The sequence below is a fragment of the Chrysemys picta genome, chromosome 6 (genome assembly GCF_011386835.1).
Source record: "Chrysemys picta bellii isolate R12L10 chromosome 6, ASM1138683v2, whole genome shotgun sequence".
Taxonomy (NCBI): domain Eukaryota; kingdom Metazoa; phylum Chordata; order Testudines; family Emydidae; genus Chrysemys; species Chrysemys picta.
The window spans coordinates 10,366,250-10,392,557 of NC_088796.1; the positions used below are offsets into that span (position 1 = coordinate 10,366,250).

A 26,308-nucleotide genomic window follows, 5' to 3' on the forward strand; every position below is an offset into this window, starting at 1 on the left:
GAGTGATGCTCTTGCTCATAATGAATTGTTCCTTTACGTTATGCCGTGAGAAGTCCCACTGAAGTTAATGGGGCCACTTCTGGAGTCAAATACTACTCCTTGTGAGTACTTTAGCTCACAGAGGTTGTAATATTCTTTCAAAGCTGGGGAAGAAGACAGGGGAAGGTATTAATAGAGTAGTAAGTACCAATATGGGGATGCTTTCACTAGTGATGCCCATCTTGCACATGTTCCATTCATGCCTCTGTACCTGCCAAGGACTAAATGTGGGACACAGTATGTGACAAAGGGCCAGAATGATGGGGGGAAAGTTTTTCATGTAGGAAAACTTCAAAAGTTGGGGTTTGGTTCCTTCCTTCAGTGTCAGCAATGCTTTCTGTTAATAACCCCAGCCTCACAATTCTTTATTTTTTATGTACATTATTTTCACCAAGAAAAAGTGATGATGGGACATAAGATTTGTGTGGATTGTAGGTAACTTTGGGGCCAAAGGGAGTGATGTCATTAAATGAGAGGTGTGATTCTACAGATAGAGCAGGCTTCAGTGTTACTAGCCTAGCGTCATCCATGAAGAACACATTTATGGGAAAACCAAAAGTGTGCCTATATTCCATCTTGTCTTATAGCCTCCTCCAGAGATAATGACTTCATAGCCAGATACAGCATGCGAACTGCCAAAGCTGGGGAAAAGAGTAATGAATTTTCATATATTATGTATGATATATTATATATGTAAAAGACACCATGGATTCATTTGAAAAGTCATATTATTTTATTTTATTATTAACTTCCTTTTATTATACCCCTGGAGGAAGCTGAATTACCCTCCAACTGCAGCATGGACTGACAGTGGAGTAAATTATAGTGGCTATCTTCATGGTACTGTGGGCACTGCAGCCCAATAAAATGACCTGTTTCCTTCTTGAAATCTCCTAGATATGATTAGGGGACAAGAAAGAGTAGTCAGATATGGAGAAGTCTTCAGACACAGAGCTGCTGATTTCTAATTCTGTCAGCCAGGTCTGACAGCTAAATACAACTTCGCCTGTGATGGAGGCATAATGACTAATTAGGAAAAGGAGCAGAACCAGTTCTCTTGTTCAGTTATGACATATTATTTTCACTGACTATAACCTCCATAAGTTCTGCTCAATTAGGTGAAATTAAGTATTACAGATCATTGAGAAATCAGGTGATTGTAAATCAGGATGACATTCTCATTATAGAGGGGAAAGATGGCCAAGTGTTTAAGGGACAGAAGTCGGAGTCAGGTGATCTGTGACATTACGCCACAGACTTGCTGTCTGTATAGTGGGCAAGTCACTTAGGGCCAGTTTTTCAAAAGTATTTAGGTGCCTAAAGATTCAGATAGACTCCTAATGGGATTTTCAAAAGTGCCAAACTGATTAGGCACCTGGCTTCCATTGAAATGACTATCTCATTTTTAGGGGCCTAAATACCTTTGAAAATCTGGCTCTTAAGACCTGATTTTCAGAGATGTAGGAAATCAGGCCACATGCTTGGGCTCGGTTTCTATGTCTGAGTCTCAGTGTAGCTTTCTATGTGGTCACCTATGCATGCAATGACAGTCCTCCATACAAAGTCCAGCATCCGGGCTATTCACAGAGGTGTCCTCTTACTTATTGTCTCACTGTTTCCTTGTGCGCCCCAAATCTATTTGATGTACCCTGCTGTTGACTCTCAGCACATACTTAGGACCTGTAAGCGTGCAGGGTATGTTTAGCTACATGCCACAGTGACAAGCTCTGGCAGGGGTAGGCAGCAGGGAAAGGCTCCAGCAGTTAGGAGGCAGCAGGACACTATACTGCTGAAAATAGCAGTTTAGACAAGGAAGGCGCTGCTTGGGCATATAGAGTCATGTAGGGTATATACCATACAGTTCTGGCATATCTGCACTCTACTCGCCTAAGCAGGGCCTCCTTACAACAGGTCATTAAAGAGTTTGATGATGCTGTAACTCAGCATTTGCAACCACTACTGGAAGAATTTCAGATGTGGGGGGGGTATGCCCAGTGTCCTCCATTCAAGCTCTGTGTTCATTTGCTCCAGGTTGGGGGCAAGGATAGCTCAGTGGTTTGAGCATTAGCCTGTTAATTCTATGGTTGTGAGTTCAATCCTTGAGAGGGCCATTTAGGGATCTGGGGGAAAATTGGTACTTGGTCCTGCTAGTAAAGGCAGCAGGCTGGACTCCATGACTTTGTGAGTTCTATGAAATAGGCATGTCTCCATTTATTATTGTATGTCGTTTTCAATGAAATATTTTTTTTATTATTATTATTATTGGTAAAACGTGGCCTTTCAGCAAAGTGGATTTTTTCAGGAAAATATTTCTTTTTTCACTGAAAATTTTCAGATTAAGTTGTGGGTGGTTTTTTGTTTTTTAATAAAATCCCATAAGATTTCAAAGAAAAATGATAATGAAAATGGAAATCTAACAGGGATATATATCCTTTCAATGATCTCTCTAATCATATGAACAGGACCTACAAGGAAGGGGACAGGTTTCTATCAACAGATGTTTTAAAAGATCGGGAAATAACAGACACAATTTTCATTACTTCATTTCATGGAAATCGTGATCTTTATTTTTAACACAATGTCTGCATGCGTTACCTGTAAAATTTATAAATAAAATGCATTTCAAAAAGAGGAAATTGAAAAAAAAAATCAGTCAAGGCAATGAGACTCTTCTATTTCATGGCTGCTTTATGAAAATATAAGACCGGTCCAAATGATTGGTAAAAGGATTCCTTTAGATGGCCAAGGTTTGTGAATAAACAGTATCTGATTGCATGAAGTTCTGTAGTGTATAGAGGGCTGGATTGTGCACGACACGTGCTGCTCCATACGAAGGCTTGTACAGAGCTGCACTGCTTCAGTGAGAGCTCTAGGCAGCTTTGTGTTTCCCTAGCTCCTTGCTGTGCAGGGATATATGACTGCTGCACTATCCCTTAATAGGGAGTGCAATGTACACTCCACTGTGACCAACCATCTCTGCAAACTGGTGGGAAGGGGAAACCAGAGCCTTGGCCCTGCCCCTTTGTGATGGCTAGCCGTGCCTGACTTCTGAATCCTGGCCCTACCCTTCCACCAAAAGGAAGGACTACAACTGTGCCAAGGCTGTCCATCATGGTGCAAAGAAGGGAGGCATTTGTGTTCCCCTCTGGCTTTGTGCCCATGCACATACACACTGATGCTGAGCACAACCTAGCATTTAACCTGCAAATGTATGTAAAGTTGAAGATCAAATCCTAAAACCCTTAGCTACTAGTCCTTATAGAGGCAAAACTCCCATTGAAGCCAATGTCACCCTTTCATCCCTGTGCTGGTGCAGAGCCCCATGTAAGGACACAAAGAAGGCAACATGTACATCCATTTTTCTGGAGCACATGAGGACTGATTAGGCATTGGGTGCAGGGTCTACCCATCCCATCTGGAGACTAACCAGGGCACAAGAATACCTTGGCCATATAATTGACTGACAGCAAACACTGATTTGGTCAACTTAATGTACTCTCTCTACATACATACACATCATACATAATTTGAAAACATAATATGTCTACTTTAAGATGATGTATGATGTGGAGCTACCAAATGGTGCTATTAACATAAAAACAGGGATAAACAAGCGACACCATCAACACATTAAAATAACTACTTTGAAATATTTGTCTTTGCTTCTGTTAGTTTACTGAGTCTATGTCATTTCAAGCGATAAGATTGGATGTTTTTTGTGACCTGAAAGCATCATAACAATCTAAAGTGTTAAATAAAATCTAATAATAAACGTGTACAGGTATTATTGCAATGTAATAGTGCTGATGACGTTTCTAGTCAGCATCATTATCATCATCTTGTTCATCATTATGATCTTTGTTAAGAGTCTGTGGGTTACCACAGTCTTCATTGTTTCGGCATGTACAGAGTTCAGTGGAGGGAAGATTTTTCTGACTACAGACAGTGGATTGTGTAGCAACCCTTATTGCTATAGGCACAAATAAGGTCCTGTAGAAGCTGAGATGCCACTGGGCCCTTGACAAATACAGGAAGTAGTTCATCATCCACATTTTTCCATCTATGTTGAAGTGATGATCCAATATCTGATTTACCTATGCATGAAGACAGCTAAATCTTTGATTGCCAAGATGCTTTTTTGAAATGCTCTTCAAAATGGTCCTCATATGGTGGGCGTTTCGCTAGTGACTTGTCTATTTGGATGGCTAGATTGAGGTGCAAGCATTTCAGGTTTCTGTGGGACTCCTTTTCTTTCTTGCTCTGCTCATACCGCACTGCTACCAACATCCTTGTAAAAATTGCAGCTTGTTATTCCCTCTCTCCTAATTTGGCAAGATCTCTGAAGCAGTTAGCTCTCTGTATTATGAAAACATTAAATACAGATTTTTTTCCCAAATACCAAATAGGGATGATACAGAGTCACATCCTGTTAATGTATGAATAGCAGGAAGTCTGGTGCAGAAGTCAGGAGTGAGCGTCTCAGAAATTGCACATACAAGTATGAAGCAACACTTGCCAGTTGTGTTGGTAATTGTGCCCGTTTCAACCCCCATGTTACCTATGTGCTCCATTTTTGGAAAGTATAATAATAATAATAATAAATGGAGATATCCCATCTCCTAGAACTGGAAGGGACCTTGAAAGGTTATTGAGTCCAGCCCCCTGCCTTCACTAGCAGGACCAAGTACTGATTTTGCCCCAGATCCCCAAGTGGCCCCCTCAAGGACTGAGCTCACAACCCTGGGTTTAGCAGACCAATACTCAAACCACTGAGCTATCCCTCCACCCTTTAACAGCAAGGACCAAAACATCTACATCAGGTGACCTAATTACTATGGTTCCTTTGACACCAAGAGACCCAAAAGCCATATTGGCACATGCAGCATTCAGCAGTAGCCTAGTGCCAAGTACTGTAGAAATCTTGGGTTTCTTCACCACCTCCATTGGTGATGGACTTTTGTACTTCACCATTGGAAAAGCCTCTGCAAGAAGGACTGTTTGTGTTGGCTGTACTCCTACATTCTCAGGTGCATTCTGAACCATATATTCACAGAGCAATTTTACAAGTGACTGCTCGTTGAATGCAATGTTTAGAAAATTGGTATTTCTTCTATCTAACCTTAGATCTTGTCCAGCGTTATCTTTCTGTAGTTTTCACAGAGTTACTGTTGCCATATCCATCAAAGATTTTGATTACAAAATTAGCTTTGTTAAATACTTTTAGGACTTGCCTCAAGTACTTAGCAACTATTTCCTCAAATGTGTGGAACTTGTCTTCAGACACCATTTCTAGGACAGCTGTGTTGCATCTCTGATTGTACGCTGTGGTTTCTTTGTTGCATGACATTAGTTCATGGATTCTTTCAGCTTGAGCATCCTAATTCAGCTTCATCCGTTCTCATTATTCCATAAACATGGAAGAGGGACATATGGATGGGTCCTACTGGGTGACATAGAATGGTTAGCATTGCAACATCATCACTGCATCTTGCTAAGAACAAGTCTTCGCAGAAAACAGTTTCTTGCCTCGTAGCCGCGGTGATTGTCTCTCCCTTGCCAGACTTAAATTTGTCTTGTCTTGTCAAAAAATGTTTTGATGCCAGTTTTCTTGACAGAATGCACCAGAATCAAATGCATCTCTCACAGATCCCTCCATCTGTTCTTCATCAACATCAGCTATTTTCAATAGACTCTTGTACATCTGATGTTATGTGCAGTCCAGTAGACATGTTAATAAGCATCTTTGGGTATAATTCAGGGTAAAATGGGTTTGCTGTATTGTTGATGACATGGCTGGTAAGAGCTGTAACATGCTTTTAATCCCTCTTCAGTGCTGAGGTAAAGACTTGTTTGTGGACTTTGTCTCCATTAGTTCTTGTTAGGCCACTTCTTAATCTCATAGCTTTTGCATATTCACTTAGGACATCTCTTGTTAGGGTCCATCTGAAAAGGGCTGGCTTCCTTCTTATCAGGCCTAAAATCCCCCTGTTGCCATCTGAGTCTTTGATGACAGTTTTCTCTGTTTCCATATCACTCCAAATTCCATTGAAAGAACCAGGACTCTGACACACAGCAAATTCCCCAGGTCCAAAGACATTGTGTACTTCTTCATGGAGATTTAAACCATAAAGAACGTAGATTGGTGGGCCTGTTTGCACTAAAGATGTATGGAAGCATGCCATACTATCTGTGTAGGTGATGTTTCCATTCACCCTCTTGCTCTGCATGGACATTTAGAAGTAGGATCTACATAACCTGGAGAAAATGAACACAGAACTTGAATGGAGGAGACTGGGCATACCCCCATGTCTGAAATTCCTCCAGTAGTGTTTGCAAATGCTGAGTTACAGCATCATCAAACTCTTTAATAACCTGTTATAAGGACTTAATGTCTTCAGACTCAAACACCTCTTGAGTCTGTCAACATTTGCCAGACAATTGCTGGAACTATTTGAGTGCCTGCTCCCTGCTGACACTGCTTAACAAATGAATAAAGTTTCAGAGCACTCATGGCCTCAAATGCTAGAGTCAAGACATGTAGCGCATGGCTCAATTGCTCACCAGCAAGCATTTTCTCTGCAGTACAAGTTGCATAGACATCAGAATCAACAAGAGGTCTAGCAATCCTGTGTCTCCACAAAATTTCCCAAAACCACCCAGGCAAATTACATTGGCCCCAAATTCATTTGTGAGAGTCTATTACATTTTCTGAGCAACAGCATACAGCTGCTGATCCATGCTCTGAACAACATGCTGCTATCCTAAAGCTCCCGACATTTCCTTATGTTTCAGCATTGTAGGATAGACTGGCCATGTCAGTTGGTTTGGCATCCACAATAGGTGCATATGCCACTGCTGTGTATGTGTTCTTTGTTGCAAGATTGTGGTTGGAACCAGTCCAAAATGGAATCATCTGAGTGTGAACAGTATCAGTGTCCTTTCCCATTGGCAGGATATCACAAGCTAATAGTCTCAAAAGATACCAGGAGAAATCTTGGAAAGCATTGATATGTAGTTGACAAGAGTTTATTTTCTCAAGTACTTTTTCATGGCGAGTCAGTTCTGGACGAGTTCTAAATTTTTCAAATGCTGCCCACTGCATGCTCTGATTGCTCAGGGAAAGTGACTTTTCTTTCCCAAACGTCTGTCATATTTCTTGTGATCCTGGACTATCTGCAGAGTGTTCTTGAAAACCTACTCTAGCCTTTCCATCAATGATCTCTGTGTTGATGTATATATTATGTTCTCCTTCATGGATGAGATTTCCACCCGCATGAAATGGAACAATTCCAATTGGAATGAACATGCCTCCATGAAGTCTTCCGACTTCAGTTTTTGCAGTGCTAGTGATGAACTGCCTCAGCTCAACATAACTGAGGCAGAATCCATGAAGGTGTAGTATGTCACTTAAATTGTGAAATCCAAACTCATGGTGTAACTGTGCAGCAAGGCTGATGTGCAAAAGTATGATAATTTTGGAACTGTTAAATACTATGCTCTCCAAAATTGACAGTTACCTTCTTTGAATGTCTTCTGAGGATGATTTTCATTGCTGTCTCTTTATCTATTAACCAAAGGACAAATTCCTGCACCAACTGGGGCACAAAAGAAGCAGACCTCTGTTAACTGCAATCACCTGGTTTTGGATAATATTCAGAGGTTTTATTTTAGTTAATTTCAGACAGAAGGATTGAAGTGGCATTATACAAAACCACATGTGCATTGGAAAGCAGTTCACCAGGGTTACTTGCCAGAAGAACATCCACAAGACATTTGGAAGACTTAAGTTCCTGCTTCAGATTACTAGCATCCTGGATAGCATCAGCTAATGTTATTGTGCTGCATAGAACAATGGTAGATTTGCCTAGTCCATGCTGTTCATGGAATGAAATTGCAGAACCGTGGTGTTTTTCTAATCTTGGCTGTAATTTGCTTCTGGAGTAGCTTGCAGTTTCTACATCTGAGGGAAATAGGGCTTTATAACTTTGTAGCAGCTTAAACAGCCTCCTTGTTATACATAAGATCATTATCTCTAGTCTCAGCTTCAAACAGCTGATACAATGCGATGTCATAAGGTGACTGTATTGTTGCAGTGTAACTAGGTGGTTTTGCTTTAAGGTTTGTTTTACTGAAGTAGGAAGAGTGGCATGTTGAGTGATAAACTCCATGCTTAGCAATCAAGTCTTCCACAGATATTCTGCACAACACGTCATCATCTTCTTTGAAGTGCTGCCTTTGCTAGATTAGCTGCCCTCTCAAATGTTTCCAGTTTATGAAGTTTCTTATCTTTCTAGTGTGTTTTTCTCAAGCAAACAACACAACTGGGCAAAGCAGTGGAGGCTGTACAAGCTCTGGTGGCTATGGAAGCAGGGGAACATGATGCTCTCTGATCAGATTCAGAGTCTGTTTTCTTTCCTGGGTTCAGTACAACTCTGACATGTGCCAAATTTAACTTGCTGGTGTATTTCTGAAAGCAACCCCTGTGATAGAGTATTGGTGGCACATCATCTAAAATAAGGAATTAATCCAGTAGCTGCCAAAACCATTCATCTCTCCTGCCTTCTGCTGCCAGCATCACCGAATTCTGTCCAGCACTGGCGGCTTTTGACAGTTTTGCATTCTTTTGATTTTTCTTGGCAAATAACACATTTGAAAAAGTTTGTGGAGTCTTTTTTTTAAGGGGCTTGTATCCTCCAAGTCTTCACATACTGTAACTTCCCTGTAGAGGTAAAATTCCCAAAGTATATTCTTAGCATTACCACCCCCACTAACATAATTTTTCATTTTGTACAAACATACAGATTTGTGCTACGTTATATATAAACTAGATCTATATGTTAATATCAAAATTGCCATTTTTGCTGATTGAGAACTTTGATTGAAATCTAGTATGAAGCAGTGTATTGTTGTCTCTAATACTAATACCAGCCTGTGCATAAGTATCATTGAATTAAAAAGCTAGTTTCTAGAATATTTCAAAGGCTAGTACTGTACACATAGACAAATACAAATTAAAACCTTCTACCGAGCAGACTAGATGCTACTTGGTATGTACAAAAGCTTACAAAGGGAGAAGCATTATATTAAGAATTCACATACATTTCTATCTACCCTCTAGGTGGGACAAATTATGGGCATGCAATCTACTGCTACTGGTGCATAACCTTCTGTGGGAGATTGATCAGGTCGCAAATTTCAACTGAAAATATTGACAACGATTATAATCACTTATGAGATACTTTGACAATTAAGAATCTATGATGTGAAAACATTTCATGTTAGTTTATTGCGAAATGCTGATATTCGGCATTTTTGCCACATGCTGAACAACTTAATCATTCTAAAAAAAAATACTGGTGCATGGAAAACCAATAAAAACATTTTAATAGATTGTTGTTTGGTAGCTTTGAGCAATGAACCCCACATTAAGGTGTTGAAATTAACATAAACAGTAAAAACTGTAGTTATAGTCAGGTTGCAATGTTTCAGGAACTATGCACAACATGACACTTTTTCATTTGGGGTACCATTATTTCACCACGCCTACCAGCTTACAGCACCATGTGAAAGCACCACATGATAATTCATCCAAACATACATAAAATAAGCTTTCAAATGATATATGATTTGGGAGTGTGTATAATGGGTACATTAATGGCCCTTTTTGGAGAATTGCTCCACATCTAAAATACTCTTTCCTACCCTTGATGACCTTGAATACCCCTTGCTGGGGGATCATGCAGGGAAAAGTACACTGTTCACGCCACTGCCTCTGTACCTTACACAAGAGGGCCTACTGTGCCAAGAGTGAGGGGAAGGGTAACTGACTTCTATGTGGCTCCTTCTGCATTGGCTATGTTGGGATAAAGGGGCCACCAGACAACCACAGATTGGGCCTCATAGAAGTTATTCCTGCATAAGGACTGAATGAAAGCAGAGAAAGGACTCCAGAACTGGGCCCTGAAGATGCTGTGTAAATGCTGCCTTAGGAATTGCTACAGATGACTGTGATCAGCTCCCTAAAGGTGGCCCACTGGAAAGTGCCATCAAGTTGTGCTTTCTCTTTTCTTCTTCAAAGATCCTTTCAGCATCTGCCACAGACTGTCCTTCCTCTTCATCTTCTTCTCTGTCAGGGGCAGCGAGGACTCTTTTCTGCGGATTTCCCGCACCAATCCATGAAAGACGTCATCAATGTAGAAGCGCAGGGCAGCTGAGGTCTCAAAGAAGGAGCACGAATACTCTCTTGCCAAGCTCATGCCTTCTTCAGTCGAGACCTACGGGGGGGAAAAAAAGGCCATTGACAACAACAGGTTAATAAAGTTTGAGGCCAGAAGGGAGCTTAGATCATCTAGTATGACCTGTGTATCACAGGAGTGTGACACCCTGGCACCCCTTATTCGCTACTGTCATATTATTAGGATGTGTTTTGTGCAAAGTATGCCTTGTGAGGTATCGTTCTAAGAGTCTTGATCTGCTAGACATTAATATCTTGTTGGATTGCCTGTGTTATCGTTGTATGTGAATTTATGAAGTTTGGCTAGTATGTGTTACTGAAACATGTTGTGAGGTTGAAAACACCCAAAAGCCGCCTTTCAGATACAACAGTAACAAGGCCAAACAATGTTAATCGCTTATTGAGGAAATGCACACAAGCACAAGAATTGCCCCAGGAAGTGTGTACAATAAAACCTCCCAGAGAGAGCACTACACAATGGGGACTGTTTGACCCAGGTCACAGCAAAAGAGCTTTCCAGCAAGTGGGAAGAAGATATAAAAGGGGGAAATGACATCATGATGGTACATCACTCTCCCTACAACAACACACCAGAAAACACCTGAGGAACAAAGACTGAACTGGGTGAAGTGATGGTCCCAGGCTAAAGGGATTTCTAGCCTTTGTATGAAAACCTGGGAAACCCAAGCTGCAAAGCAAAGGCAGCTTGTGCCTTAAGAATCTGCCAGCCTGTTTATCACTCAGGGTGAGAATTTGCTAATTCATATCCTAGCCTAATATATTAATCTCAGTTTGAGGTTTTGTTTATTTACTAGGTAATCTGCTTTGATCTGTTTGCTATCACTTATAATCATTTAAAATATATTTTTTGTAATTAATAATTTTATTTTATGTTTTAATCCAAACCAGTGTGTGTTTGACTAAGGTTCTGGGAAAAGTGTCAGTTTGGTTACCACAACTGTGCATGGTCCTCTTTACATTGAGGGAGAGGTGGACTGGGAATTAAACCCATCTACTGGCCAGCATTAACCAGGGCAGGACAGTACTGATCTGGGGTCCTAGGCTGGGAGGCTGCTGGTTAGAGAGCCTGCATGTAACTGCAGCTGGGTGTGTCCCTACCTGTGTAAATGCTGATGAATGTGCAAGCTTGAAGGGCTTTGCAGCGTGTCACAGCAACACAGTGTGAGCAGGAGCCCAGACTGGTGGGTCACAGGGCTCAGTGGTACCCCAGTTCCAGGTGGAACCCATCACAAGGAGATCCACCCTGAGATGGATATAAACCACCAATCTTTTGGTTAATAGCCAAACATACTAACAGATTGTGCCACAGAGACTAAGATGTGTCAGAGACTGTCCACAAGCTCTCTGAATATAAGTATTCTATATGTCTCTGGCCTCCATCACCACAGTATCTAAGCAACTTGCAACACCCCGGAAAGGCAGGGAAATACTTTTATCCTCATTTCACATGGGAAATGGAGGCACAGAGAGATTAAAGAATGTACCCAAGATCACCCAGGAAATCTGCAGAAGGGTAGGGATGTGGACTTAAGCCCCAGACCAGCATGCAAACCTGTGTTGAGTACTAAGCTAGAAGGGTAAACCTTCAGAATTGAATTCAAATTCAAGGCCAGGAGTCCCCGTTTTTATATGTATTTGTATTTAGAGATAAGGATGTATTCAAATAAGTTTAAAACCATGATACTAAGATGAGGGCTGTGTAAGACCCTTATCAATATCCAACTAGATCCTAGGTTGTGAGAAATACCAATTTCCTTTGAGTACCTCAGGGCTAAGCCATTTTTATTTCAGTCCAGCCACATTGAACCAGTGTTCCAGTCACATTTATTAGAGATATAACCTAGGCTTCAGGGAATAAGCAAACCACTTACTGGCTAGCGTTAGAAGGAAACTTTCTTTATGAATAGGTTATTTCATCATTTTCCTATCTTGGGCTTTTTGCACCTTCCTCTGAAACATTTGGTGCGGCTCAGTGTCAGAAACAGGACTCTGGACTAGATGGACCATTAGACTGATTCAGCCTGGAAACTAGTGTGTAGCTATCACATCCATGCATATATTTTTTTCGGACAGTTGCAGACTTTCATATTCATCCGTAGAGTTTAAGGCCAGAAAGGGCCAACAGATCACCTAATCAGACCCCCGACATAAAACAGGCCATAACATTTTACCCATATACCCCTGTGTTCAGCCCAGTAATTTGAAACATTAGCAGGATTATACATTACTTTAATCTTAAAGTGATTACAAATATTGTAAAGGTAAATAAGTAGGTTGTATGCTACCCTAAATGATACTCAATGACACCAAGAAAGAGTGTTATCACTTTAAGATTGCTATAATTGCCCACCTTCTGCAAAAGGAGATGGGAGCAATATGCTCCTTGCTTTTCTCAGGGCAGCTGTGTAAGCAAAATGCCTGATTCCATATGTCTAATAGGCACCAGTGAGAAATTGATTGTGTGAATAGAAGACTCTTATGGCCTATTTTGTACTTTTTAATCATTCTCTCATTGTGCCTTGTTCTTCTGGAGGAGGAATTCACTTTTTGAAAGGCGCTGCAATTCTGAGCAAACCCATAAACAAAGCTGTAATTTTATTGAAGTTTTTATCTATTACATGAAATAATAATCTTTAAAACCCCTAAAACAATGATGTGAAAAGAATGTTAAGGTTTCAAAGTCAAGCATTCAACCTTGGAAAATGCCTAGTCCATTCCCCTCCACTCTTCTGTCCCTGCCCCCATCCCCTTCATAGTCTTTCTGTGCCCTCCTCCTAGCTTCCCTCATACTTCCTCCTGGATGGGGTCCATTGAGAGCACAGGAGAGATTGGGGATTGGTCCTGCTTTGAGCAGGGGGTTGGACTACATGACCTCCTGAGGTCCCTTCCAATCCTGATATTCTATGATTCTATGAGAGAGAGTCTCTCTTCTCTCAGTTCTGCTGCCTGACACAACAGAAGCTCCCACCAGACAAAAGGAACAATGGCAGGAAAAGACCTCCTTAGCCAGAGAATGGAGCATGCTTAGTAATCTCTGTGCGGGTGGTGCATGCTCAGTATAGTTAGCATGGAGCTCAGTAGGGGTGGCATATACTCAGTACAGGCAGATTGTTTGGAGAATTTTGCTGGAGGTCTCTAATAAACTCAGTGCAGCTAGTTTCACTGGTTTATAACTTGCACAAATTTGATTGGATTTTCAGAGAGATAGCAAAAGACAGCTCTTTGACTCCAGCATGACCCCCCTACCAGATTTCATGTTCCTGCTTCAAAGCATGGAGGTGCTAAAGCTTCACAACAAATGGTTAAAAATTTTCAAAATTGGCAACATGTGGCATTTCCCCCTTATCTCTTACTCGGGCACTGCTGAACTGTTTTTATTGAAACTTCCCAAGTCTGAGGCAGACTCCCAACCTGGTAAACTTCAGCCCAGTTGGCAAAGTTAGAAGTCACTAAAAACAGGAAGGAGACTGGTGGCACCTTAAAGACTAACAGATTTATTTGGGCATAAGCTTTCGTGAGTAAAAACCTCACTTCTTCGGATGCATAGAGTGAAAGTTACAGATGCAGGCATTATATACTGACACATGGAGAGCAACACTGGTTCTCCACTTGCGAAGTAACTCCCTGCTCTCCATGTGTCAGTATATAATGCCTGCATCTGTAACTTTCACTCTATGCATCCGAAGAAGTGAGGTTTTTACTCACGAAAGCTTATGCCCAAATAAATCTGTTAGTCTTTAAGGTGCCACCAGACTCCTTGTTGTTTTTGTAGATACAGACTAACACGGCTACCCCCTGATACTGAAAACAGGGTCTTCAAATGGAAAGTCTGAGCATAACTCTAGAATATCTATATAGTAAATCAATTTATAATTATCTGATTGCAAATGAAATTTTAAACTCCCAGCAACATGCAGAGGAAAAGTGCAAGATTTATTTTTTTCCAAATAATAAATCAGTCATGGGATTGGATGGTTCCAAAGATTAGTAATGGGGTATAAAGCGCTGAATAAAGGCACTGGGGCTCTACATAACTGCAACAGTCAGCCCCGTGTGCATCTAATTTCAGGGTAGTGACTCCATTGTGAGATCAAATCCAGCACAGGTCAGTACTAACCAAAGGTTTGTTAACATCTCACGGTTGCCTGGAGGCCCATATCATGGGAGTAGGGGAATCCTAGAATGTAGATCTGGAATTTACTGGAGGCAGCCCTGATCCCTTGGAAACTGAGAAAATTGCAGAATATGTTCCTTGGGAGATGGCGTTTGTAACTCCTCTAGGGAGGGTACACTGTTTGGTTGATGGACTTGTTATGATTTGCCAGAGAAAAGTCCTGATCATACTGGAGAAAGTATAGGTGGAGGCTTGTGCCGGAGCTGATGAAATTTACACATTTATAGATTCCAAAGCCAGAAGGAACAACTGTGATCATCTAGTCGACCTTTCCCAAATTAATTCCTAGCGTATATAAAAAACATCCAATCTTAGTTTAAAAAATGGTCAGTAATGGAGAATTCACCACAATTCTTGCTTAATTGTTCCAATGGTTAATCACTCTCACTGTTAAAAATGTATACCTTATTTCCAGTCTGAATTTGTCTAGCTTCAACTTCCAGCCATTGGCTCTTGATAATCTGAAAAATTCATTTTTCTGTGCTAGATTGGAGAGTCCATTATTAAATATTTGTTCCCCATGTAGGTACTTCTAGACTGTAATCAAGCTGCCCCTTATCTTTCTGTTTGTAAAGCTAAATAGATTGAGCTCTTTCAGTCTATCACTGTAAGGCGAGTTTTTTAATCCTTTACTCATTCTCGTGGCTTTTCTCTGAATCCTCTCCAATTTATCAACATCCGTCTTGAATTGTGGACACTAGAACTGGACGCTCCAGCAGCAGTCACACCAGTTCCAAATACAGAAGTAAAATAACCTCTCTACTCTTAGGCCTTGGCTACACTTACCCGGTAGTTCGGCGGCGAGCGTTCGAACTTCTGGGTTCGACTTATCGCGTCTTGTCTGGAAGCGATAAGTCGAACCCGGAAGTGCTCGCCGTCGACTGCGGTACTCCAGCTCGGCGAGAGGAGTACCGCGGAGTCGACGGGGGAGCCTGCCTGCCGAGTGTGGACCAAGGTAAGTTCGAACTAAGGTACTTCGAACTTCAGCTACGTTATTCACGTAGCTGAAGTTGCGTACCTTAGTTCGAATTAGGGGGTTAGTGTAGACCTGGCCCTACTTGAGATTCTCCTCTTTATGCATCCAAGGATTGCATTAGCCCTTTTGGCCACACCATCGCACTGGGCGCTCATGTTTAGTTCGTTATCCACCATGATTCTTAAATCTTTTTCAGAGTTACTGCTTCCCAGGATAGAGTCCCCCATCATGTAAGTATGGCCTACTTTCTTTGTTCCTAGCTGTATACATTTACAGTTAGCCGTACTAAAACACATATTGTTTTGCTTGAGCCCTGCTTACCAAGAAATCTAGATCATTCTGTATTAGTGACCTGTCCTCCTCTCCATTATTTACTAGTCTCCCAACTTTTGTGTTATCTGCAAACTTTGTCAGCAATGACTTTATATTTTCTTCCAGATTATTGATAAAAATGTTAACTAGCATAGGACTAAGAACAGATCTCGGTGGGATCCCACTAGAAACACACCCGCCTGTTGATGAGTACCCATGTGCAATTACATGTTGAAACCTATCAGTTAAACAGCTTGTAATCCATTCAGGTGTGCTATCTTAATTGTAGATCATTCTAGGTTTTTTTTTAAATCAAAATGTCATGAAGTACCAAGTCAAATGCCTGACCGAAATCTAAAGACATGTCTATACTGCAATTAGAAATCCGTGTCGGGCCCATGCCAGCTTACTCAGTCTCATGGGGCTCAAGCTAAGGATATGTGTAATTGGGTGTAGACATTCGGGCTCAGGCTGGGACCGTTCCACCTTTCAGGATCCAAGAACCTGGGCTCCACTCCTAGCCCAAATGTCTACACTGCAATTAAACAGCCTCTTAGCCCAAGCCCTGTGAGCCCAAGTTAGCTGGCATGGGCCAGCCATGGGTTTATACTTGCAGTGTAGACATACCCCAATTATATTACCTCCACTATTCCCTTTATCAACCAAACTTGTGATCTCATAAACAAAAATCAAGTTAGTTTGACAGATCTATTTTCCATAAATCCACGCTGATTGGCATTAATTATATTATCCTCCTTTAATTCTTTATTCATCAAATCCCAAATCAGCCACTCTGTTATCTTGCCTGGGATCGATGTCAGACTGACAGGCCTATAATTACCTGGGTTCTCCTGTTCACTTTTTTTCAATAATGGCACACTGGAGCCTGGAGGACTATGTGTGGGACAATGGACAGAAGGAGGGAGTTATGGTGAAGGGCTGTTGAAGGCTCCATGGGCCTGATCCAAATTCCATTTGGGTGAAGTGTGTACGAGTGTTTCTATTGATTTAAACCGGGATTGAATCAGGCCCTATGGAAGCAGCCATCGAGCTGGACGGGACAGCGAGCTTGGGCAGCTGAAAAGCAGGACTCAACTGAAGAGGGAGTTGGAGGGGTAGGCTGTAGAGGTTGGTTGGGGTCAGGGAGCTGAGCTGGCCACTGACTCACCAGTCACATTAGCAAAGAATGTGGCCCATTTGGGGTGTATGGGTACATAGCTGCTGGTGGGGTCTATGTAGAGGTGCGATCTCCTAAAGTAAAGGGAGCTAAGCTGAACTTGGGGAATGTTTGCGTGGCATGACCTCACAATGAAAAGAAATATTTCCTGGCTCCAAACAGCATTTTACAGCATTAAAATTCTGTTTGTGGCTTTTGCAAGCCTCCCTCGGAAAATTACAAGTGAGATTAAATGGATTGCTGACAGCATGCGGAGGCAGTGATGGATGAGCTGCCATGTTAATGACAGCCAGCTCCATATTAAGGTCAAGTCCTGCACAACCGAAAGGACAGCATGAAATGCCAAGCTTGGGTGCAGATGGGGAGGCACTGGCAATCTCCGGGCTGCACCAGCTGAAGAACACCAAAGCATTTGTACTTTGGGATGGAGGGATGAAGAAACAAAATGGATCAATTTTCTACGCATGCCCTTAGGTTGTCAATACAGAGAAAATCTCCTTCAGGATCAGTCTGTGCTGTGTTTAACCTTTTCATCTTTGTCAGAACAGCCGCAGCAGCAGCTCAAAGGGTGTTTCATTCAGAGAGTTAGCATTAGCAAAGGTAGCTAAATCAGCGTGGCAAGGCTGGTGTTGGTCTCCATACTAGAAAGCAATATCTCTCCCCTCACACACCTCACACCTGCAGTGGTGGCAATCAGCGCCCTCTGCCTAAGTCATTAGGAGCTCCGGGTTGCCATGGAGAAACTGTGTAGGCCACAGGTGAAACGATAATAGTTACAAGGATTCTCCTAAACATTTGTTACTTAGAGTTCCATCCGAGGTGCCCTCATTAGCTTTTCAATGGGAAAAACAGTGGCAACTACAGACTTAAAAGCTTCATTTAGTCTCAGTCCAGAGTGGTTGCTACAAGATGTAATGGGCTTTGATGGCAAAACTAAGGAAGAAGGGAAGGCAGGCTGTTCAACTCCGTTCCAAAAGCCTTATCCAAAACCAATTGAACCCAATAGAAAAAAATTCTATTGGCTTTGGATCAGGCTCTAAAAGGATGGTATTTTGACAGAAACAAATGATCCTCACTGTAAAATACTGGCTAGTGACAGCCAGAATGGAATTATTCAGGGAAGTACTTGCAGGTTTGGCTCTGAAGCTGCACGGCTCTTCTCTGAATTCCATTCTCCACTACGTCCGAGACGGTGATGACTACATGGAGCTGCCTGCTGCTCCCTAATACCCGGCCACTCAGTGTTGGCAGAAGTTAGAGCAGCAGGTGCATGACTCTAACTTTGGCCACTGGCGTAAGCGCTGCAGTTTAAACCGGAAGGGGATCAGGCCTAGTGGAGTTCAAGCTGACTTACACCTATATGCCCTGTAACCTGACCCCTCCTTTCCCTTTGCAGCGGGGTAAACACCCGCTCCTGCCCTGAAGGGCTTAACACAGCCCGGGGAGAAGGCTGTTGCAGGGGGAAGCAGCTACTAGGCTGATTGGGGAAGTAGCTGCACCTGGGCCACGCCCCAGTCAGGCCAGCGGGCCCTATAAAGGCTGGGAGCCAGGAGCAAGAACTCAGTCTCTGTCTATGTTCAGAGAGAGAAGGGCCTGGCTGCAGGGAGCTTAACCAGACACCTAGATTGGGAGCAGGGCTGGGGAAGGGCCAGAGGAGCTGGGACTAGGAAAGCCCCAGGCTGCAGGCCTGGCAAGGCCTAATAGGCGTAGGGTTGCAGGGGGCAGCCCCCGGGTAGGCAGAGGCAACAGGTCCGAACCCCTTTGCCTGTGATGAGTGGCTGATACTGCAGTCTGCCCTAGTGAATGGGGCTAGATGGAGACTGGGCAGTAGCCAAGACTGAGGTGAAGTGGGGTAGTGGGTGGGGGTTCCCCAGGGAGGGGAGACCCTAAAGACTGAGGGGTTACTGCTAGGGGGCAGCACCCCAGGTACAAGAGCACCTGGGAGGGACACGGGGCCACAAGTAAGGTGGATCACCAGCCTGCAGGGGGCACTCCGGATGCTGGAAGAACTAATTCCCAGAACTAACCAGCAGGAGGCACCGCAAGGATGAGTCCGCTCCTCTACACCCTTATACAAAGGTTACGGCAATGGCACAGTGTTATAGGAGGCTTTACACTGGCAGTGATTTGTCCTGCACAGGTGGAAGTTTCCGGGGGGAATCTCTGGTTGGTTTAAGAATCCAGCCCACTGTGTTCATCGGTTAAATGATATTGCTCACTTTATGCTTGTATACCATTGTGATCGTTGTGGTATAAGATAGGTAAAACTAGACTGGAGAGGCAAATCAATCAAGGTTTCTTTCTAAATACAAGCAGCACTGACATTATTTACCTAGAAATTATTTATGTCCTGGAAGATTAAAAAAAGATTTTAACTCCCTCCCCACCACCACCACCATCATTCTCCAGCCATTTACATTTTTAACTATTTCATCATTGCCACTTAGCACTGACATCCCTCACTACAATAGGAAAACCAAGATCAAAAGGAAATCAGTTCCAACTGGAAGACATGGCCTACTTTCTGCCCCATCACTAAATGAGCAACATGGGGATAATTTGCGCACACGGCACAAGTGCAAGTGCAGAATTTCAAGTCACCGACATTACTCTTAAAGCCATTTGGAAGTCTTCAGAGGTAATCAGTTGAGCAAACCTCACTTGCACTTCATTGCAAGCAATTCCGTGGGCTCAGTTTTGCTGGCTTTCTAGATTACAAGGCGCGATGAGATAAAGGCTGCCACACAATTAATCATTTTGGGGAGTGCATTACAACTCGTTCCATTGCTCACTTTCCCCAGACTTACACAAAAGCTGATGTCACATAAGAAGACTGCCCCATTTGTTCCTTTTTTCTGGATGCTAAGTTTGCTGTTGGCATGCTTTAGGAGTGTTCGTGATTAGAAAGTGACCTTGTTCCAGTTGCTATAAATAGTGTGTAATAAATATGCAGGGTCTGATTCTGATCTCATTTACATTGGTATAAATCAAAAGTAACTCTGCTGAAGTCAGTAGGATTGCACTGGTAGGGCCTGATTTATATCACCCTACCACCTTTTTCACCCAGCTAGGCTGTAGGGCAGGTGTAAAGCCCACACAGGCTTTATCAATGGCATAGGAGACATGTATACCAGGAGTCGAGACAGCTCTGTGCTATCTCTATAGGAACCCCCAGTGCAATGGAAATTTCAAGTCAGACAGGAGGCATGATGGAGGTGGGCAAGGGAAGGAGACATATCAAGACCAGGACGAGGTATGGTCAATGTGATCAATGTGCAGGAATTCTGTGCCACCTGCAGGTGTGCAAGCTAGTACAGCTACCAATGCCATCCTGGTTGGGGTATGCCATGGGCTACCCCAACCGCTGAATAATGAAGGGCTCAAGATGCCTCCACTGTGCCCCTATAAGAGCCCAAGGATAAATGAGGCCCAGAAACGCTGCAGCAGGAGGCAGAAAGAAATACACTGGAAGAAGGAAACAACAGAGAAATAACCATGAAGTTGGAGGTGCAATCAGCCTCAGATTGCAGGGCTCACACAATTCTCTCATGCTCATCCCCACTGTGGTCCTCTCCACTGCTCAGACAGCACTAGCCACGGTACAAACAGAGTCCTCCCCTCCCAGCTATTTTAATTTGTGTTATGAGCTATCATTGTTTTAAATAAATAGACATAGATGGTTTTGAGTGACATGAAATACACAAAGCGCCCAGACCTATTGTTAGAACTTGGCAATAATCATTACTCCTTCATTATCGCATACATATAGTGATAACTAAATGGGCCTGGTGTTTTATGTAAAGCCAGCTATGGAAACAAGGAAGTACCTGCAGGTTTGGCTCTGAAGCTGTACTTCACTTCTCTGAACTGTATTCCTCTGGCTTTATCTTGTCAACGGCAGAATTGATGGGTAAGTTTAAGGCAACATTATACCAGGATGTAAATTTGGAAAGATGGAGTTGGGACTTGACAAAATAGGATACTCAAAACCATACTATTTCACATCTTCCATGGGCAGCTCTATTTCTAATATGAAGAGAATCTGAGGGCTGTTAAATCTTCAGTATCAATCTTCAAGAAGAATGATTAAGGGTCAATTGCTCAAAGTGTTTTCATAGATCTCACAATTTTCTAAATCATCAGTAATCATTAAATGTGCACTGATTGCAAAGCCTAGCAGAATGTATTGTCGGGCAGAAGAGGGCAGAAAAAAAATAAGACATTTATTTAAAGATACTTATTAGAAGTAGGATCCCTCTATTTGTATGAAAATAACTTCAAAGATTCATTTGGTTTTTAGTATTTAAAACCCAAGGAATTTGTTTAAATTTTCTTCTGAGCAACAACAAAGTTTTGTTAATTTTTATCATCTGCTGCCAACAGATGGTTACAAAAAAGATTAGCATGTAAAATGAAGGCTGTGAATATTGTTTATTTAGTCACGATCAGGAAAAATAAAAAACAAAACAAAACAAAAAAACCCCCAAAGGAGCCAAATTCTGATTCCTGCTAAGGCACTTTTGCACTGCTTTGGTGGCACAAAGCAACTTTAAAGCCAGTTTAACCAATCCCCTTTATTCTTACCTACCTAAACTTTCAAATTCATAATCATAATTATAATTATGTGTTTCGTATTTGTATTGCAGGACAATGGCCCTGAGTGTGCTAGCCAATGTGCAAACCTTTGCAAAGATCTGATCTAACCCAATCAAATCTCTCCCTAATTAATATTATGTTATCACTACTGGGAAAGCAGGACTAATATGATAGATACCCGAAGAGGAAGAGGGTGATGTATGCATGGAGAACCAAATTGCAGAGGAGGAAGAGGGGGTAACGGGAACCGTGTGTGTGAGAGAGAGAGAGAAGGGGATCTGTAGAGGTAATGGAAAATTTGATTGACTAGCACGCCACAAGTCCAGAACTAAAATAATCTCTAGTGCTGGAGTAAGTTCTCTGAGGCCCATATTCAACAAAATACTTAATACATGTCTCGCTTTAAGCAAGTGAATAGTCCTATTGATTTCCCTGGGACTACTCACGTGCTTAAAATTGTGTACATGCTTAAGTACCTTGCTGAATTAGGACATTAAACATTAGGCTGGACATGTCATGATAAATTCTGTTCAAAATGCAACAAACAGCATTGTGTGTCACCGAAATTGCCTTCTGCTTCATCCACGGCATGAAGTGTGATGTGTATATACCATTCTTTATAGTATTCATAGCTAAGAGCCATTGAAGGCTTGACTTCCAAACAAACAGAGAATATTTTGCTATGCCTCAGCCATGAAAGGGAAAGCACTACAAAACTCTTCCTTTCCCCCTCCACCTTCTTCACATGCTGATCATTTGTTGGGATTCTATCTATTCTGCTGAAGTGGGTATTCTATACAGGGGAGACAGGGAGAGAATTTACAATGGATTTATATAGAAGTGGAGTGCAATGGAATAGCCTTTTTTTCAGAAATAGTTTGCTAGAGTAAGAAAGCATTGCAAATGTATGGGGTATCAAACTGCCATTATGCACAGGGTACAGAACACATGTTCCAGCTTTCAATTTATTACTTGGGCTGCTTTTCAAAGAGAGAATTATTTGCTACAAGTGATGGGGGAGGGTAATTCAGGGAGTAAGCTGTGTTTTTTTTTTTTTTCTGGAATGTGTAATTTAATTTTGAGGTTTTATTAATCTCTGAGTTTATTGGGAGGGTAAATCAGAACCTTTCATTAAGTAGAACACTTGAATGGTATCTTCATTAAACTAATGCCATTGATCTTCCCCAATGATGGTACCAGTTAAGGCAAAATGTCACACTTCGGCAGGATAAGAATTGACAGAAGAAGATTAATGGGAGTTTCACTAATGTCTTCCCTTCTTATTTCCTTTCTTAAAGGCTGGGAAAAGAAAGGACTAGAAAAGGCAAGGAAAGGATCTTTTCTTAGGCCAGATTCACACTATAAAAGTACGTCAGTATAACTACGTCGCTCATGGGTGTGAAAAATCCATGCCTGTGAGTGACATAGGCGCTGGAACTAGAGGTACAGGGAGTGCTTCAGCGCCCCCTGGCTTGAAGTGGTTTCCATCATATACAGGGCTTATAGTTTGGTTCAATGGCTCTCAGCACCTCCGCTATACAAATTGTTCCAGGACTCCTCATGAGTGATGCAGATATACTGACCTAACTCCTGGTATAGACAGCGCTGTGTTGATGGGAAGGCCTCCCCCGTTGACATAGCTACCGTCTCTCATGGAGGTGAATTAATGATGATGACTGGAGAAGCTCCCCTGTCGGTGTAGCAGGATATTCACTGAAGTGCGATAGCAGCACAGCTGCGCCACTGCAGCATTTTAATGTTGACCTGCCCCGAGTCACAGGGTCATAGAAGCATAGACAGTCCCATGGCGAACATACCATAAGATGGGCTTGGGAGTCGTCATATGAGCCTCCTCTTAGTCCCATTCATGGTCCTAGGAAAATACAATCTGCTTTTGTGGCGATTTTTGCAATATAAAACTGCAGTTGATGCAGCCAGTGATTAGAAATGTGTGTTCCTAGAGAGGCAATTAAAGAATCATGGCCAGTGGGTTGGAATACTTGTAACAATGCACGCTGGCCTTTTATATTCCTAATTCATCTTAAATACCTGCACCCTGCCTGGGAGGTACATTCAGCAAGGAAGCGTAGGCTCAATGAACTCAGGTGAAAGCTCACAGGGGCAGAATCAGGGCGTTTTTAAAGCTCTGGGAGCCCTTATACCAATTACAATGAACAAATTGATATCATCGTCCAATATAACTGACTACCATAGATAGAAATGTAGCTAACGCTAGCCAGCCCACCCCCACCCCACCACACACACACTCCCACCCACCCACACACACAATGAAAAGATGCCCTTCACCTCAAACTACTCCTTTCCAAAATGCTTGGGAGAAAAGATGGGCCTTGCAACCTGACTGAAAAGTTAACTGAATTTGGTGTGTCAAAGGGGAAGTGAGAGAGTTAAGAGGCCAACACGGAGAATGCTCTTCTAAAAACTCCCTTTGATACCAAAGCAGGGCCGGCTCTAACTTTTTTGCCGCCGCAGGCAAAAAGGAAGAGCGCCGCCCCACCGTAACACCCCCCTGTGAGCGACGCGCAGCCGAACCCACCCCCACCAGTGCTGCCAAAATCCCTGCCCCCCCAGCACTACGCCGCCCGAAGCCCCGCCCCCCGAGCGCCGCACAAGCCCCTGCCCCCCAGCGCCGCGCCACCTGAAGCCCCGCCCGCCAAGCGTCGCGCCACCCGAAGCCCCCACACCTCCTCCGAGCACTGTGCCCCCGCCCCCCTCCGAGTGACGCGCCGTGCCAAGCCCCTGCCCCTCCTCCGAGCACCGCGCCAAGCGCCCGCCCCTCTGAGTGCCGTGCCGCCCAAAGCCCCACCCCCCGAGCGCTGTGCAAGCCCCCGCCCCCCAGCACCGCGCCACCCGAAGCGCCGCCCCCTCCAAGTGCCACGCTGCCAAAGCCCCCACCCCCCTGAGCGCCCCGCCGCCGAACCAAAATAAATAAATAAATACATAAAAATCCTAGCGCCGCCCCGCTGCAAGGTGCCGCCCCAAGCACGTGCTTAATCGGCTGGTGCCTGGAGCCGGCTCTGTACCAAAGGAGCTCTAGCCTCAGGGACCTCTGCTGACTGCAACTGTTTTATGACTTTTGTTTGATTGGGTACCACGGCCAGCTAGTGCATATTCCAGTTCTCATCGTGGCTGGACACTTGAAAAGACAATGAACTGCACTCTCTGGGACACATGAGATAGAGACATGAAATTAGGTGTCACCTGCACACTACAGACCTCTCACTTCACACTGCCTCACTAGCTTCTCTGAGGGATTTACATCAATGTGGAACAGGAGGTGTGACAGAACAGAACCTATAGTATTCCGCTCCATGTGAGATGGCCTCCCAGGCAGGTAAATTGCCTCTACATCCTTTCAGACAGAAAGGAATAAATACATTCAAAAGCAATCTTTTCTATTCCTGATGCTCAGCAATACCTCATCAATGATACTAAAGGCAGCTCACAGGTCACTGTAAAAGATCCAGTATGGCACCTTTTTCTCCATATAAAGATCACCAGAAACTACATTTCCCTTTCTTTTAAGATTATTTAAGGTGACACTGTAGCATTTTTTTTAAAGAGAGGAAACAGTAGAGTGGTTAATTTGGTAAAATGGCATGGAAGCTTTTTGAGCCAAAACTGACATTGCCGAAAAAGGACAATCCGGCCTTGTGTCACCTCCTTTCCAGAACGGAGCCTTTCCCCGTCCTGTGTGGAAAACTGAGAGGTGTCCAATTTCAAAAGCAATCTGAATGGACACTAGTTTCATTTGAATTGGGCAATAAGTATGTAGTTCACATACTGACACAGCACTCAAGGGAAAGTGCTTAATTTGAATTCACCCATAAGGGACATTCACAGTTTCCTGTCTGATTTTACACACACACACGAACTAGAATTTTTTTTTATAGTTTTTGCGAATATAATGTTAAAAGCAACAGCTGGTGAATACCGATAAGAGCTCAAAGCCTTAACAGTTGCTGTCAGTAACAATTCAGGACATGTTATCACACAGTTTATCCCATACAGAAATAAAGCTGGGGTTATTAAATGACTTAGAAAACTGCAGTTGTCTATGGTAAAGTTTTGCCATAATCAAGTGAAAGAATGCTAATGAGTGTAGATCAATGTTTTCTATTTCCTACAGGATGAAGGGAAATTAGGTGACAGGATGTCCATTTCAAGGGTTTGCCCTTTAATCCAATTATTATTATTTGTATTGAGGTAGCAGCTAGTGGCCCAAATAGTGGGTCTTTTGTGCTAGATGCTACATAAAAACACATAGTTAGAACTCCTGCCTTGAAGAGATACAATCTAAATAGATAAGACAAAAGATGCAAGGGAAACAGAGGTACATGATATTAATAAATTTCAGTTTTAGTGCACTTAGCTTAAACTCTGTAACTGGTAGAATTTATTCTCTCTTCTTTTGAAGATTAGTTTAATTAGACCCTCCAATTCTCCTTCTTGTTTCAAATGATATTTTATTGAAATAAAAAAAACCAACAACAAATAACACATTACAGGAGAAGGTGGAACATGACCAGCACACATGAGAAACAAGATAAAAGATGGTAGAAATGCACAACTCTCACACCACACAATGTCGTTGACAACAAAGTTCAGGGCCTAAGCCTATTGAAGTCATTAGAAAGATTCCAGATAACTTCTGTGGACTTTAGATCAGGCCCTATGACTGCAGCTAGATAACAAATAATAATTAGTCCCTGAACCAGGGGTGTTTCCAAGTAAATAAAAGCAAAAGAAAGAGGCAAC

At 42.7% G+C, this 26,308-nt stretch overlaps 1 protein-coding gene across 1 annotated transcript in view; it reads right to left on the bottom strand.

Moving 5' to 3' along the window:
- Positions 1 to 2,579: 2,579 nt before the first annotated feature.
- RIT2 (Ras like without CAAX 2) overlaps positions 2,580 to 26,308 on the bottom strand; it is a 285,679-nt gene continuing 261,950 nt past the window's right edge. The window contains exon 5 of the mRNA XM_065598690.1: positions 2,580 to 10,313. Coding sequence (XP_065454762.1) covers positions 10,086 to 10,313 — 228 coding nt within the window. The 3' untranslated portion in view covers positions 2,580 to 10,085. The remainder of the gene's footprint in view (positions 10,314 to 26,308) is intronic.